At 47.8% G+C, this 12,927-nt stretch overlaps 1 protein-coding gene across 4 annotated transcripts in view; it reads right to left on the bottom strand.

Annotated features, from left to right (window-relative positions):
• Nucleotides 1–11,922, bottom strand: part of ANKRD16 (ankyrin repeat domain 16) — a 68,474-nt gene extending 56,552 nt beyond the window's left edge. For 2 of the 4 annotated variants that reach the window (XR_004059960.1, XM_010366506.2), the window contains exons 1-7: nt 10,973–11,922; nt 9,796–10,016; nt 7,673–7,715; nt 6,210–6,318; nt 5,251–5,412; nt 2,663–2,741; nt 486–676 (exon numbers count right to left, since the gene is read on the bottom strand). Coding sequence is in view for 3 of the 4 variants with exons in the window: in XM_010366506.2 (XP_010364808.2) it covers nt 519–676; nt 2,663–2,741; nt 5,251–5,412; nt 6,210–6,318; nt 7,673–7,715; nt 9,796–10,016; nt 10,973–11,286 (1,086 nt within the window). In the remaining variant the exon portion in view is untranslated. Of the gene's footprint in view, nt 1–485; nt 677–2,662; nt 2,742–5,250; nt 5,413–6,209; nt 6,319–7,672; nt 7,716–9,795; nt 10,017–10,972 lie in introns of those variants that run through there. The other 2 variants (XM_030940139.1, XM_010366507.2) reach the window with 2 other exon arrangements.
• Nucleotides 11,923–12,927: the final 1,005 nt, after the last annotated feature.

The following is a 12,927-nucleotide window of genomic DNA, read 5'->3' as shown; positions in this document are numbered from 1 at the left end:
TGAACCATTGTAATGGCCAAGTAAAAGCTTATGATGGAAGAAATTAAACGGGTCAACTACATTTTATGGCTCAAGCTAGTAGCAATGTATGTGATATTTTTGTTATTATTATCATAGCCTTACCATGCAGCAGTTATTATATTTCATATATTTGTGAAAGTGTGCATACTATATTATATTCATTATATTCATGCATAGTACGTGCTTCTCTAAGGATCCCACAGTCTGATCTCACAAACATTATCTATTCTACTTTAAGAATACAAACAGTGAAATATGGACTACGGGAAGATTATAACTGTGCTCAGGACTCCATAATGTGCCTGCCATGGAGCTGGGAATTCAGCACCCTGATCACTGGGAACTCCTCAGCAGGAGTGGAACATGCAGGAGGAGGGAAGGGAGGAAGCGGAGGAGATGGAAAACTGGCTTCCAACTGGATTCGCTGAATCTGTGACTGACTTAAGAAGCAGGGTATGAATTACCATGCGCTTTATTGCCTCCTCTTGGAAACATCCTTATGTCATTGCGCTGCGGCCAAAGCCCTGAAGGACATCTGCTCTCCTTGGGAGCTGCTGAGCCAGGGTGCCCGTGACGTCTTCAGAATCCTTCAGTCCCGACTGTAGGAGAAACTTGGCACAGGCCAAATGCTGACCTGCACAGGCCAGATGCAGGGCTGAGGGGTGACAAAAATCATGTGGACTTAAAAACACAACCCCTGGAGCAATACTGACCTCGTGAGTTGATAGTGCCCAATAAAAATATCGATTCTTTCAATATCTTCCATAATTCATTTTCACAACTTCACCTATACTAGATCAAAATATTTTTCTTTTTAACCTGATTGGGTTGAAAATAGTTTTAAAGATAACAAAACCAGTTAGAGAGGATTTAAGAAATTGATCTAGGCCGGGCGTGGTGGCTCACGCCTGTAATCCCAGCACTTTGGGAGGCTGAGGTGGGCAGATCACAAGGTCAAGAGTGTGAAACCAGCCTGACCAACATGGTGAAAAGCCAGGCGTGGTGGTGCGTGCCTGTAATCCCAGCTACTCAGGAGGCTGAGGGAGGAAAATCACTTGAACCTGGGAGGTGGAGGTTGCAGTAAGCACTGCACTCCAGCCTGGGTGACAGAGCACGAGTGTCTCAAAAAAGAAAGAAAAAGAAAAAGAAACTGATCTAAAACAAGAAGCAACAGAGCAAGTTAACAAGATATAGGAGACTCCTCTCCATACTCCAGAATGCTCTGGAAACACACTTTAAATGGTACAAAAAACTTTCTAAAAAGTTTATTGAATTTGCTTTGTAAATAAAACTATCACCACAAATAATCATGTAACCAAAAAAAACACTGTTGAACAAGCTTCCCACTCTGGGTGTAGAAATCAACACTGAGGCTCCTGGCGTGCTGAGCTCAGGGGCACTGGTGGTTCTGCTGCCTTCTCTCCAGCAGAGAAGCGGTGTCCCTTCCTGGGCAGAGCAGCTGCCCTTTCCAGCCCTAGAGTGACTAGGTAGGTACCTGCAAGTCTTTGAAGCATCAGAAAGATCTCACTAGGCTGGGCGCAGTGGCTCATGCCTATAATCCCTGCACTTTGGGAGGCTGAGGTGGACAGATCACTTGAGGTCAGGAGTTTGAGACCAGCCTGGCCAACATGGTGAAACCTTGTCTCTACTAAAAATACAAAAATTAGCTGGGCATGGTGGTGGGCACCCGTAGTCCCAGCTACTCGGGAGGCAGAAGAATGGCTTGAACTTGGGAGGCAGAGGTTGCAGTGAGCCAAGATCATGCCACTACCCTCCCGACTGGGTAACAGCGTGAGACTTTGTCTCAAAAAAAAAAAAAAAAAAAAAGATTCCACTAAACCCTTGCAAGATGGTCTTTGGCTCACAGAACGTTAGAGGGTTTATTTTAAAGTCCAAGTCTAAAGAATTTGTTCTCAGAATATGTTTCTGAATATTCTAAATAAAAAAAAAAATCATAGTGAATATAGTTCCTAAATATACTCCAAAATGGATGACCTGTGAAGAACTGATACAATACCTGGCTAGCAGGTGTCATCATGAATTAGAAAGAAACTGCTTTTATGACGCATATATTATTATGGTTTAAAATAATAACAAAGGTTAACAACAGCAGTTGTAATGAGTGGCAGTCATCATCACTGTTATAATAACAACAATTATATTAAGGCTTTACAGAGAAAAAGATATTTTAAGGAAAAGTAGTTGAGCTATTAGAAGAATAACATTAAGGCTGGTCGCGGTGGCTCATGCCTGTAATCCCAGCACTTTGGGAGGCCAAGGCAGGTAGATTGTTTGAGGTCAGGAGTTCAAGACCAGCCTGGCCAACACAGGGAAACCCCGTCTGTACTAAAAATACAAAAATTGGCCAGGCATGGTGGTGCATGCCTGTAATTCCAGCTACTCGGGAGGCTGAGGCACGAGAATCACTTGAGCCAGGAGGTGGACGTTGCAGTGAGCTAAGATGGCGTGCCACTGTACTCCAGCCTGGGCAACAGAGGGAAACTCTGTCTCAACACCACCACCACAAAAAAAAAAAAAAAAAAAAAAAGGAAGAATATTAAAATCAACGTTTTAAATATAAAAGTGTATTGGTTATACTCAGTTTACTAATTTCCAAGGCATATATAAAATTAAACGGTACCTGATCGATTTTTTTCATCTTTAGAATTGATGTCAGCTCCCAAGGATAAGAGAGTCTGAATTGTACTTGTATGTCCTTCCTGAATTGAAACAAATTTGTTATCACTGTGAGGAGGATAAAAGAAAACCTTTTGCAAACCAAAAAGTATCTGAGACAGGTCTCAATCAATTTAGAAGTTTATTTTGCCAAGGCCAAGGACATACCCGAGAGACAGATCTGTGTCTTTCTCCCAAGATGATTTTGAGGGCTTCAGTATTTAAAGGGGAAAAGAGGGCTGGAGTGAAAAGGAGGGGAGGGTACAGTCCCATTACTGAATCCACGCTGCAGGATAAAAGGAGTAGGTGGGGGGAATAGGCAATGATACATTAAATATCTCTTTCTGCTCAGTAAATTGGCATTTTATATAAGATAAGGTGAATATAAAGTAGCTACCTGTGGAAATATTTAACCCTTTATCTGTAGCTCTCTGCTTAGGAACAAAAGGAAAGGCAGCTTTCCGCATGACTCAGCTTTCAGCTTAATTTTTTTTTTCTTTTGGCAGAGTGACTTGGGGGTCTTAAGTTTTTATTTTCCTTTCACACTTTAAACCCAGACTCCAACATACATTAGGTACCTTTTCTAAAACAGTCAACTGCTAAAAGTGAATTTTCATATCTTTTTTTCCCTTATTCTTTTTTTTTTTTTTTTTGGTAGAGACAAGGTCTCGCTATGTCGTCCAGACTGATCACAAACTCCTGGGCTCAAAGGATCCTCCCGCCTCAGCCTCCCAAAGTGTTGGGATTACAGGTGTGAGCCACTGTGCCTGGCCAAATTTTCATATCGAAAGTAAGATAGTGTATCATTCTCAATTCTAGTATAAATCATTAAATAAATATTTTGGTGACATTTAATTATTAGAATACAGATGATCAACTCTGTGGGCCAAATTACTGACCCAATGCAGTTAGTTTCCATCATTGTGAGCAGTACAAATCTTGTGATATATACAGAACCCAAAACTCTAAAATTTCCCAAGCAAATACACTCTTCGTTAAAATCTTTAGGGGACAGATAAACTAGAAAAGATCATAACCTCCCATAAATGGGAATTCCTATTACAGCTAGTAGGAATTATTATATTTTTTAAAATAAAAACATTATTTATAAAATATATATATATATATTTGAGATGTAGTCTTGCTCTGTTGCCTGGCTGGGCAACATCGTGCAGTGGCATGTTCTTGGCTCACTGCAACCTCTGCCTCCTGGGTTCAAGTGATCCTTCTGCCTCAGCCTCCTGAGTTGTTAGGACTACCGGCGTGCGTCACCACACCCAGCCTAAATTTTTTGGTATTTTTAGCAGAGACAGGGTTTCACCATGTTGGCCAGGATCTTTTTTTTTTTCTTGCTCTGTTGCCCAGGCTGGAGTGCAATGGCCGTGATCTTGGCTCACTGCAAGCTCCTTCTCCCAGGTTCATGCCATTCTCCTGCCTCAGCCTCCCTAGTAGCTGGGACTACAGGCACCTGTCACCATGTCCGGCTAATTTTTTTTATTTTTAGTAGAGACAGAGTTTCACCATGTTAGCCAGGATGGTCTCGATCTCCTGACCTCATGATCCACCTGCCTCGGCCTCCCAAAGTGCTGGGATTACAGGAGTGAGCCACCACACTTGGCCTATGAAATAATTTATACACTCTTTGTCTAGCCAGTTAGTCTGCTACTATGTGATGAGACTACAATTAAGGTTCCAGGTTCACTCTTCCTATGGGAGGACCCTGTGGCCACAGAGCACATCCATGTGTATCTACCCAGCTGCTCGAAAGCAGGATATCAGGCAGGAGAATGTAATTGATTAGAAAAACAAGTAGGCTGGGCGTGGTGGCTTATACCTGTAATCCCAGCACTTTGGGAGGCCGAGGTGGGTGGATCATGAGGTCAAGAGTTCAAGACCAGCCTGGCCAACATGGTGAAACTCCGTCTCTACTAAGAATACAAAAATTAGCCGGGCATGGTGGCATGCACCTGTAATCCAGCCTGGGCAACAGAGCAAGACTCCATCTCAAAACAAAAACAAAAACAAACAAACAAAAAAACAAAAAATAAGTAAAGGCATAGCCAAAAGATAATGTTAAGGATAGTAGGCAAAATGCTCCTAGCATTTAAAACAGCTACTTTTCCAGTGAAAGTGTTTGTTTATCTTCAATATTTCACACCCCAGAGAGCCTAGTAAATGCAATTCTCTTGCCCTGGCTGAAGAGTTCTTAACTTCTGAAATCCAGTATAAGAACAGAGAGCCAAGAATTTCATACAAGGATATTTATGGCTTCAAATAACATTATTCCCGAAAACAAAAACCTGTGTGTGAGGGGGGAGGCACTTTATGGAGTAAAAGTTTTTTTTTAAAGTAAGTTTTTGCCTAGAAACAAATTCAAGTCAGGTTTCTATTTAAAGAGATAAAGTGCTTCAGAATCCTGACCATTTCAGAAGAATATCATGGGCAATTTCGTCCATAGAGATGGGGTCAAAGAAACCAGGCTACGGAGCTACCCATCAGTGGAGTAAGGCAAGCCTCGGGGAAGCTGGGACAATGTTATAAGAGGTAACAAACCTTAGCTGCATAATGAAGTGCTGTGAGGTGGGTTGACGTGGCTCTAACATCTACATCGATGCCAAGTTCAGAGACCAAGAATCGGATGGCTTTGTTCTGCCCTGTGACAGCTGCCCTGTGCAGAGCCTGGGCACCCAGGCTGTCTTCTGCTGACAGGCAAGCCTAGTGGGCAGAGGAGAGAAAGGAGCAAAGGTCAAAGATAAGAAACAGGGTAACTTAGATCTGGGCACCTGCTGGCGCTTCAGCAAAACTGAGCTGTTTGCACATAGCTCTCTGGGTGGAGGATATATGGCTTTGTCTCACTCTCAAAGGACTCTTTTTTTTGAGACAAAGTCTCACTCTGTTGCTCAGGCTGGAGTGCAGTGGTGCGATCTTGGCTCACTGCAACCTCCATCTCCTTCATTCAAGCAAGTCTCCTGCCTCCGCCTCAGGTGTGTGCCACTACACCTGGCTAATTTTTATATTTTCAGTAGAGATGGGTTTTAACATGCTGGCCAGGCTAGTTTCAAATTCCTGACCTTAGGTTACCCACCTGCTTTGGCCTCCCGAAGTGCTAGGATTACAGGCATGAGCCATCGTGCCCTGCTCTCAAAAAAGGGCTCTCTAATCAAAAAGATGGTTATGATTCGATGTTCCAGGCTATGGTGCCAAAAGCACTCTCAGCAGAGACAATTTGTTGTTATTATTGCTATAAAACAGCTACCATTTACTGAATATTTTGCCAACTGCTTTATGTACATTGTATTATTTAATCTTCATAAAACTTTCTGAAGAAACTAAATTTCTCTCCATTTTACAGATGGGAACACTGGTGCTTAAAGAGGTCACCAAGTCGCAGAGAGAGTTTGGAGGGGCTGGGGAATGGAACCTGGGATCTGAGCAACGATGTGCTCTGCTTATCCTGTGACCTAAAATTTGTAAGAAGAACCAAAAGAATAAAAACACAACCATTTTTATACCCCATGTTCATCAAGGAGCAGCCTAGCGACATCGATGTGACCACACTGGATTGCATCCATCAAGGGGGTGACGCCACAGTTGTCTCTGTAGTCTGGTTCATATTGGCACCTAGGGCCAAAACCCCAAGTAAGAGCTGAGAAAATTCACCACCTCAAACCCAAGGGACAGTTGACACCTGATCATCTGCAGGTGGACTGCATGTGTGGAAATGGCCTGTGTGCGTGGAGCTCTCTCTATTCTCCCCCATCTCAGTGTCCTGAACTGAACACTAAGCCTTCAGGAGCATGATGGTCTTCCCCAGCAGACCCGTTGTTCCTCTAACCTTCTCCATCTCACTTGACAGCACTTGGTCTCTTCAGCTTCCTGCACCAGAGGCCCTGAAGTCACCCCTTGCCACTGCCTTTCCCTCATCCTTCCTGATCAATTGATTACCCCCATCCCTCAATTCCACAGCCAAAATATTTAAGACATCTGTGTCCAAGCTGGGCACGGTGGCTCACAACTGTAATCCCAGCACTTTGGGAAACCGAGGTGGGTGGATCACCTGAGGTCAGGAGTTCAAGACCAGTCTGGCCAACATGGTGAAACCCTGTCTCTACCAAAAATATAAAAAATTAGCTGGGTGTGGTGGCGTGCACCTGCAATCCCAGCTACTTAAGAGGTTGAGGCAGGAGAATCGCTTGAGCCTGGGAGGTGGAGGTTGCAGTGAGCTGAGATTGCGCCGCTGCAGTCCAGCCTAGGCAACAAGAGGGAAACTCCATCTCAAAAACTTAAAAAAAAAAAAAAAAAAAAAAAAGGGAAAATCCTCAATGTGGCTGATAGCATTCACCTCCCCCTTCAATGTTCAGGCTTCAGCATATTCTAGGCGTCTTTCGGTTTCTTCAATCAACCACACTTTTTCCTGGTTGGGAGTACCGTGGGTGCTGTTATTGCTGTCTGGAATGCTCCCTTGCCTCCCGCTTTCAGCTAATTTCTTTTTCTCCTTCAGGTCACAGCTTAAACACTGGTGCTAAGATTCTTTACTCTTAAGCCAAATTGGGTCTTCCCATTATTTGTTCTGTAGGGATCCTGCAAGTCCTTGTAATGCACACTGGACTTTCGGGACTCCTTCATGGTCTGTCTTTCCTGCCAGTCTGTGAGTTCCAGGAGGGTAGAAACTACATGTTTCTTGTTTCTGTTGTGGCCCCTGCACCTGGTACAGGGCTTACTTTATATTAAGCGCTAAATGAATGTATAAATGCTTGTTGAAAAAAATAGAAAAATGGATGATTTTGCCACTGAAAACATTTTCCCCAGATCTTTGTTATTTTTTATATTCTTTATCTGCTTATGTCTTTTGCTTATTTTTCTTTTGAAAGCCTAATTTTTCTTAAAAATGTGTCTGAGCTCTTTATGTAGCACTGATAATAACTCTTTGTCATAGTTAGCAAATATTTTCCCCAACTTGTTGTATTGTTCTTACCTCTTAAGAAGCACCTTGACTGCCTCTAAATGGCCGTGCATTGCTGGGAGGAGAAAGCTGACAATTAGAGCTTTTTAGTGCACACATAAAATATTTCCTGCCTCCTCACTTTGCTCTCTGCCCCATTCTATTAGTGATAGCTTACAAGAAGGAGTCATTAAATAGGGTACACTGTTACCGCCCTACACAAGTAAATATTTAACTGGATAAAGTGGTAAACAATGTTTTCACTTTATATGTACGCAGCCAACACTTGATTATCTTATCTTTACGTGCACTTGCACGGGAAACTTTCAATCCTAAACTTCCGCTTCTGTGCTGTGGATCCCCAAGGCTAGTCCATTTTTGCCCAGGAAATGCTAAATATTGTAATAGTAATCCATGACAAAATAGCCTGGATTTAATTCCCCTACCAAAAGTAACTATACTCAAAAGTTATGACTATTTGTCTTCCACTATTTTGGGTGAATGATGGAGTGCTGATTGTTTCTCCAGGGGAGAAACTGGTCAAATAATTCATGAGCTAAAAAAAAGTTTTCTACTTACTTGCAAAGCTTTAGAAAGGATTCCTTGGTCCCTAATTGCCAACTGTGGCTCATAGCTGTAATCCCAGCACTTTGGGAGGCTGAGGTGGGTGGATCACCTGAGGTCAGGAGTTCGAGACCAGCCTGGCCAACATGGTTAAACCCCGTCTCTACTAAAAATATGAAAATTAGCTGGACATGGTGGCACGCGCCAGTAATCCCAGCTACTCGGGAGACTGAGGCACGTGAATCACTTGAACCTACGAGGCAGAGGTTGCAGTCAGCCGAGATCGCACCACTGTATTCCAGCCTGGGCGACAGAGCCTGACTCTGTCAAAAAAAAAAAAAAAAAAACCAAAAAACAAAAACCAAAAAGCAACACTATAAAATGTCACAAGTGATGATTTTTAGAGAAACTAAAAGCCCTGTATCCTAATCAGTGTACTATCTAGAAAGCTACAAGTTATTTTCTGAATTTTTTGATCTAGACTCTTGAGCTCCTTACTATCTAATTTCTGAAATCACAGTTTTACTTTTTCCTAATTGTTTTTCTTTTTACTTTCTTCAAACAAATGAGCAAATAGAAACTTTTTACTAATTTAAAATAATCTACAAATAGCTAATTCAGAGTTAAGAAGCACTACTCCAAATAATAAAAACTGTAACCCAAATTTACATTAGATGTTATTGGGCCAAGGCATTTAATTATGAGTACTATATTTATTTAAATGTATAGCACTATGGTAGATGTTACTAAGGCTATGAGGACATATATTTCCCTCCTGCCTTTAAGAGTAACGATGTAAACATGATAAAGAAAATAGCACTAACCAGTTACTTCGTGCTATGTGCCAAGCATCTTCTAAAGGATTTACATACATCACGCTCTTTAAACTCTACCACAACCCTGAGACATACCATCACTGACATTTGGTGGATGAGGAAACTTGCTCAAGAGAGAGACTAATTTCCTTGCCCAAAGTCAAAGACTATGTACTACAGAATCAGCTCATGGGCAAATAATCTAGGGAGGATAACACAGATACACACAAAAAATAAACTAATACAACAGCATGCTAGCCAAGTTACATTAGTTTTAGAAATTGATTATATGCCAAAAGGCCCCTAAATGCTCTTTCTTTTGAGACGCAGGTTTGCTCTTACTGCCCAGGCTGTAGTGTAATGTAGTGCAATCTTGGCTCAGTACAACCTCTGCCTCCTGGGTTCAAGTCATTCTCCGGCCTCAGACTCTGGAGCTCCCGAGTAGCTGGGATTACAGGGAGCCGCCACCATGCCCGGCTAATTTTTTGTATTTTTAGTAGAGACGGGGTTTCACCATGTTGGCCAGACTGGTCTTGAACTCCTGACCTCAGGTGATCCACCTGCCTCCAGCATCCCAGAGTGCTGGGATTACAGGCGTGAGCCACTGTACCTGTGCCTCCCCCACCCCCTCCTCCACCCAGATGTTCTTATTCTCTGCCTTCTGTTTTCCAAAATCCTCCTTTCCCCAGAAGGTAACCTGAACAAGATGAGGTTGGGCAGTGCTGGGTGAAGCAGCCACATGTGTGTACTGCACACCTGCAGAGCTGTAGGCTGTACCTGCAGTGTGCAGAGGAGTCCTTCTAATTTTGCTCTCTGTCTTCCAGGCATCTGGGCAAATAGTGAGCAGGTACTGGAGGATCAGAGGGTCACCTTCTCGACTGGCAATGTGGAAACTGTTCCAGCCATCTTTGTTCTTCAGGAGTGGATTGGCGCCATGTTCCACCAGCTCCTGGATCACCCCCAGGTTCTTCCTTGTGCAGGCCATCATCAGAGGAGTCCTAAGGCCAACCAGGAGAAGCTGTCAGATGGAAGCAGCTGAGACATTAGAAGCCAGGGGCCAGGTCTTCAAAACACACACATCCTTGGCACAGATGGGAAACCTAGAGGGTTGGGGGTCTGGCAGGCAGGAAAACAGCTTTGACCGGCGCGACCTCTGTGCCTTCTGTGAGGACCCTGGGAGAAATAATAAGGGGAAAATGATTGCAACGAATGTGTACCTAGAGGAGAGGGTGCCTGGGAGACTAAGCTGCTTATGAGCTAGTTCACAGGAGAGCAGTGAATTGGGGCAGAGCTAAGAAAACCCACAGAAAACCCTCAAAACAACCGGGTCTATTCCCCCGCCCCAGTGGGGAAGATGTACTTCCCCATGTTCCTAAAGAGGTTCACACCCTCTAACGAACCTGACCTAGTGAGTACTAAAATCAGCGTCAATCTAACAAACGAAATGCAATTGGCTTGTGTGATGGTGTGGTTTGACTGTGGTGGTTATCCAAGGCTGCAGGTATGTGATACAGCTGCACAGTGCTCTACACACACAAGTGCGTGAATAACTCAGGAATTCTGGATAGTGATTGGAGCAATGTCAACTGAAACCATGCATTGATGCAGAAGTAACTGAGCTAAATGTCCCCAGAACATCGCATCCAGAAGCTATCTGTATAGTGCACACACTTCATTGTTTGGTAACATTCTGTTTGGTTATATTCTACACTATTCTGTGCTCTAGAAAGGGAGGTGACGGGCCGGGTCAGTTAACCAACAAGGGCAAGAACGAGAGACTCTGCAGGTCAACTGCGTTTTAAGGGAAAGTTGGGCAGGAGGTCCCTGCCGCTGAGCAGGCCTGGGGTGGGAACTAGGAGCTGAAAACAGCTATGGTGTCCGAGGGGACGGAGAAGCATAAGGAACCTGCTACGACTCTGCGGGTAGAGAGGAAGCTGGGTGTCTCCACACCTACCAGTCGGCCTTCTTCAGGCAGTCGACCGCTGCCCCCCGGCCCAGCAGGTAGCGCACGCAGTCTCGGTGGCCCATGGAGGCCGCCTCGTGCAGAGGCCGCTTGTAGTCTCGATTGGTGGCCTCGATGTCCATGCCCCAGGCCTCGGCCAGATAGGCTAGCACGTCCCGATGTCCGTGGCGCGCGGCGCAATGCAGGAGGGTATCCCCGGCCGGCCCCGGGCAGCCCCCGGCCGCCTGCAGCTCCTCCTGCAGGGCGCGCAGCCGGCCCTCCTGCACCAGCCTGCAGAAGCGCCGCGGGTCCCCGGGGTGGGCCATCGCCGCGGGTCGGGCTAGGCTGTGCGGGACGACGGCGGGCGGGACACCGGCGGCCGGGCAGGGAGAAGCCGAGGGCGAGTGGGACTTTACGCCTCTTCGCGCAACCTGCCCCGCGCGCCCCGGACCCCGCAGAACCGCCTCTCACGCCCCCGGCCTTGTCCCCGGCAGACCTGCCTCCTCACGCCCCCGGCCTAGTCCGCAGGCCGGCTGCCCCCTCACAACCCCGGCCTGCCCCGCATGGGAGAAGCCGGGGTCCCGGGCACGGGGTGGTTTTTCCTCAGGGACGGGGCGGTCCGGGGTGAGCGCGGAGGGGCCTGGGGATCCGAGAGCGCTCGCGTCCGCCGTCCTGGAGCTGCGGCGGCCGATTCAGGACTGAACACGTGAGGGAGTGGGACGCGCCGTTACACCGCAAAGACCCGAAGCAGACGGTCCGGCAGGGCGCGCACAGCCTCGCCCCGCGCCGGGCAGGGTGGCTCCTGAGGCAGCCGGGCCAAGCGTGACCTGCCCCACGCGCGTCCCCAGGGCCGCCCTAGCCTCCAGCCGCTGGGGACCACCGTTCCTGCGCTCCGCCCCCGTCCCCGCCCCACGACAGCCGCCACTCCGCGGGGACCCGGGGAGCTGCTCGAAGGAACTCTGGGAAAGTTTCCCCGCTCCGCCCCGGCCCGAGCGGAAGCGCAGATGGGGCGTGGCCCGGTAGCAGTGGCCGCGCCCCCATCGATTGCGCATTTCGATTGGCCTTAGGGGCCGTCCGTCAGCACGCCCCCTCCGGTCTCGTATTCCGATTGGTCACAATGGCCGTCTGTCTGGCTCCGGCGGCGGGCGCTTCCCGGGGCTGCGGCGGGGCGGAGCTCGCGGAGGAAGTCGGCGGGCGTCTCGGGTTCCAGGTCCCGGCCAGAGGAGGAGCTAGCTGCTGGGGGACGCTGGGCTGGGCGGCCGGCGGCGCGGGCCCGGCTGCGGCGGCGGCGGCGGCGGCGGCGGCGGCGGCGGCGGCGCCCGGTTCCGGAGCGCCACAGTGCGTGAGGCAGCAGACGTGGCAGGGAGTGTGGGAGGGACTCCGCCGTGTGGAAAACTTAACCTTCAGTGTCCTGCGCGGGGCGTCCGGGCCCGGGGTGGGGCAGCGGGGGTCCGGGGGGCGCGAGGCTGGGCTCGGGCAAGCGCGGGCGTAGGGGTTCTGCCACCCGGGCCGTGGGCAGGTGGAGGGCATGGCAGGGGTGCGTGGGGGAGGCCAGGGCGCTCACTGAGCTCGTTCGGGAGCGGCCCCCGCGCTGTCCCCCAAGGCCAGGGAGGCTCAGCGTGTGGGTCCTCGGGGCTGTAGGGGCACGCGCGAGGACGTGGCCTCGGCTGCTGGCAGGCCAGCTTTCCCGTCTACTGTGACGTTTTGACCTTGGACAAGTCATTTTTCGCTGCCCTCTGCCCCTGTGTCATCGGTAGCCTCTCTGTCCCTCACCTGAGCATGGGAAGCCTAAGGCGATATGGGAGGTCTGGCACTGGTGGAGGGGACGGCGAGAGCTGGGTAGGCTGTGGGTGATGGAAGAGATCAGTAGGTGTTGGGTTCCTTACCCGATCTGATTAGGTGCCAGTCACTTAACCTCTCTGTGTTTTCAATTCCTTTAGGGAGTAGAATGGGAGTCGCTCCTATTT

The sequence above is a fragment of the Rhinopithecus roxellana genome, chromosome 11 (genome assembly GCF_007565055.1).
Source record: "Rhinopithecus roxellana isolate Shanxi Qingling chromosome 11, ASM756505v1, whole genome shotgun sequence".
Lineage (NCBI taxonomy): Eukaryota > Metazoa > Chordata > Mammalia > Primates > Cercopithecidae > Rhinopithecus > Rhinopithecus roxellana.
Note: the sequence above shows the minus strand (reverse complement) of the source record. Positions and strands in the feature narration are given on the sequence as shown.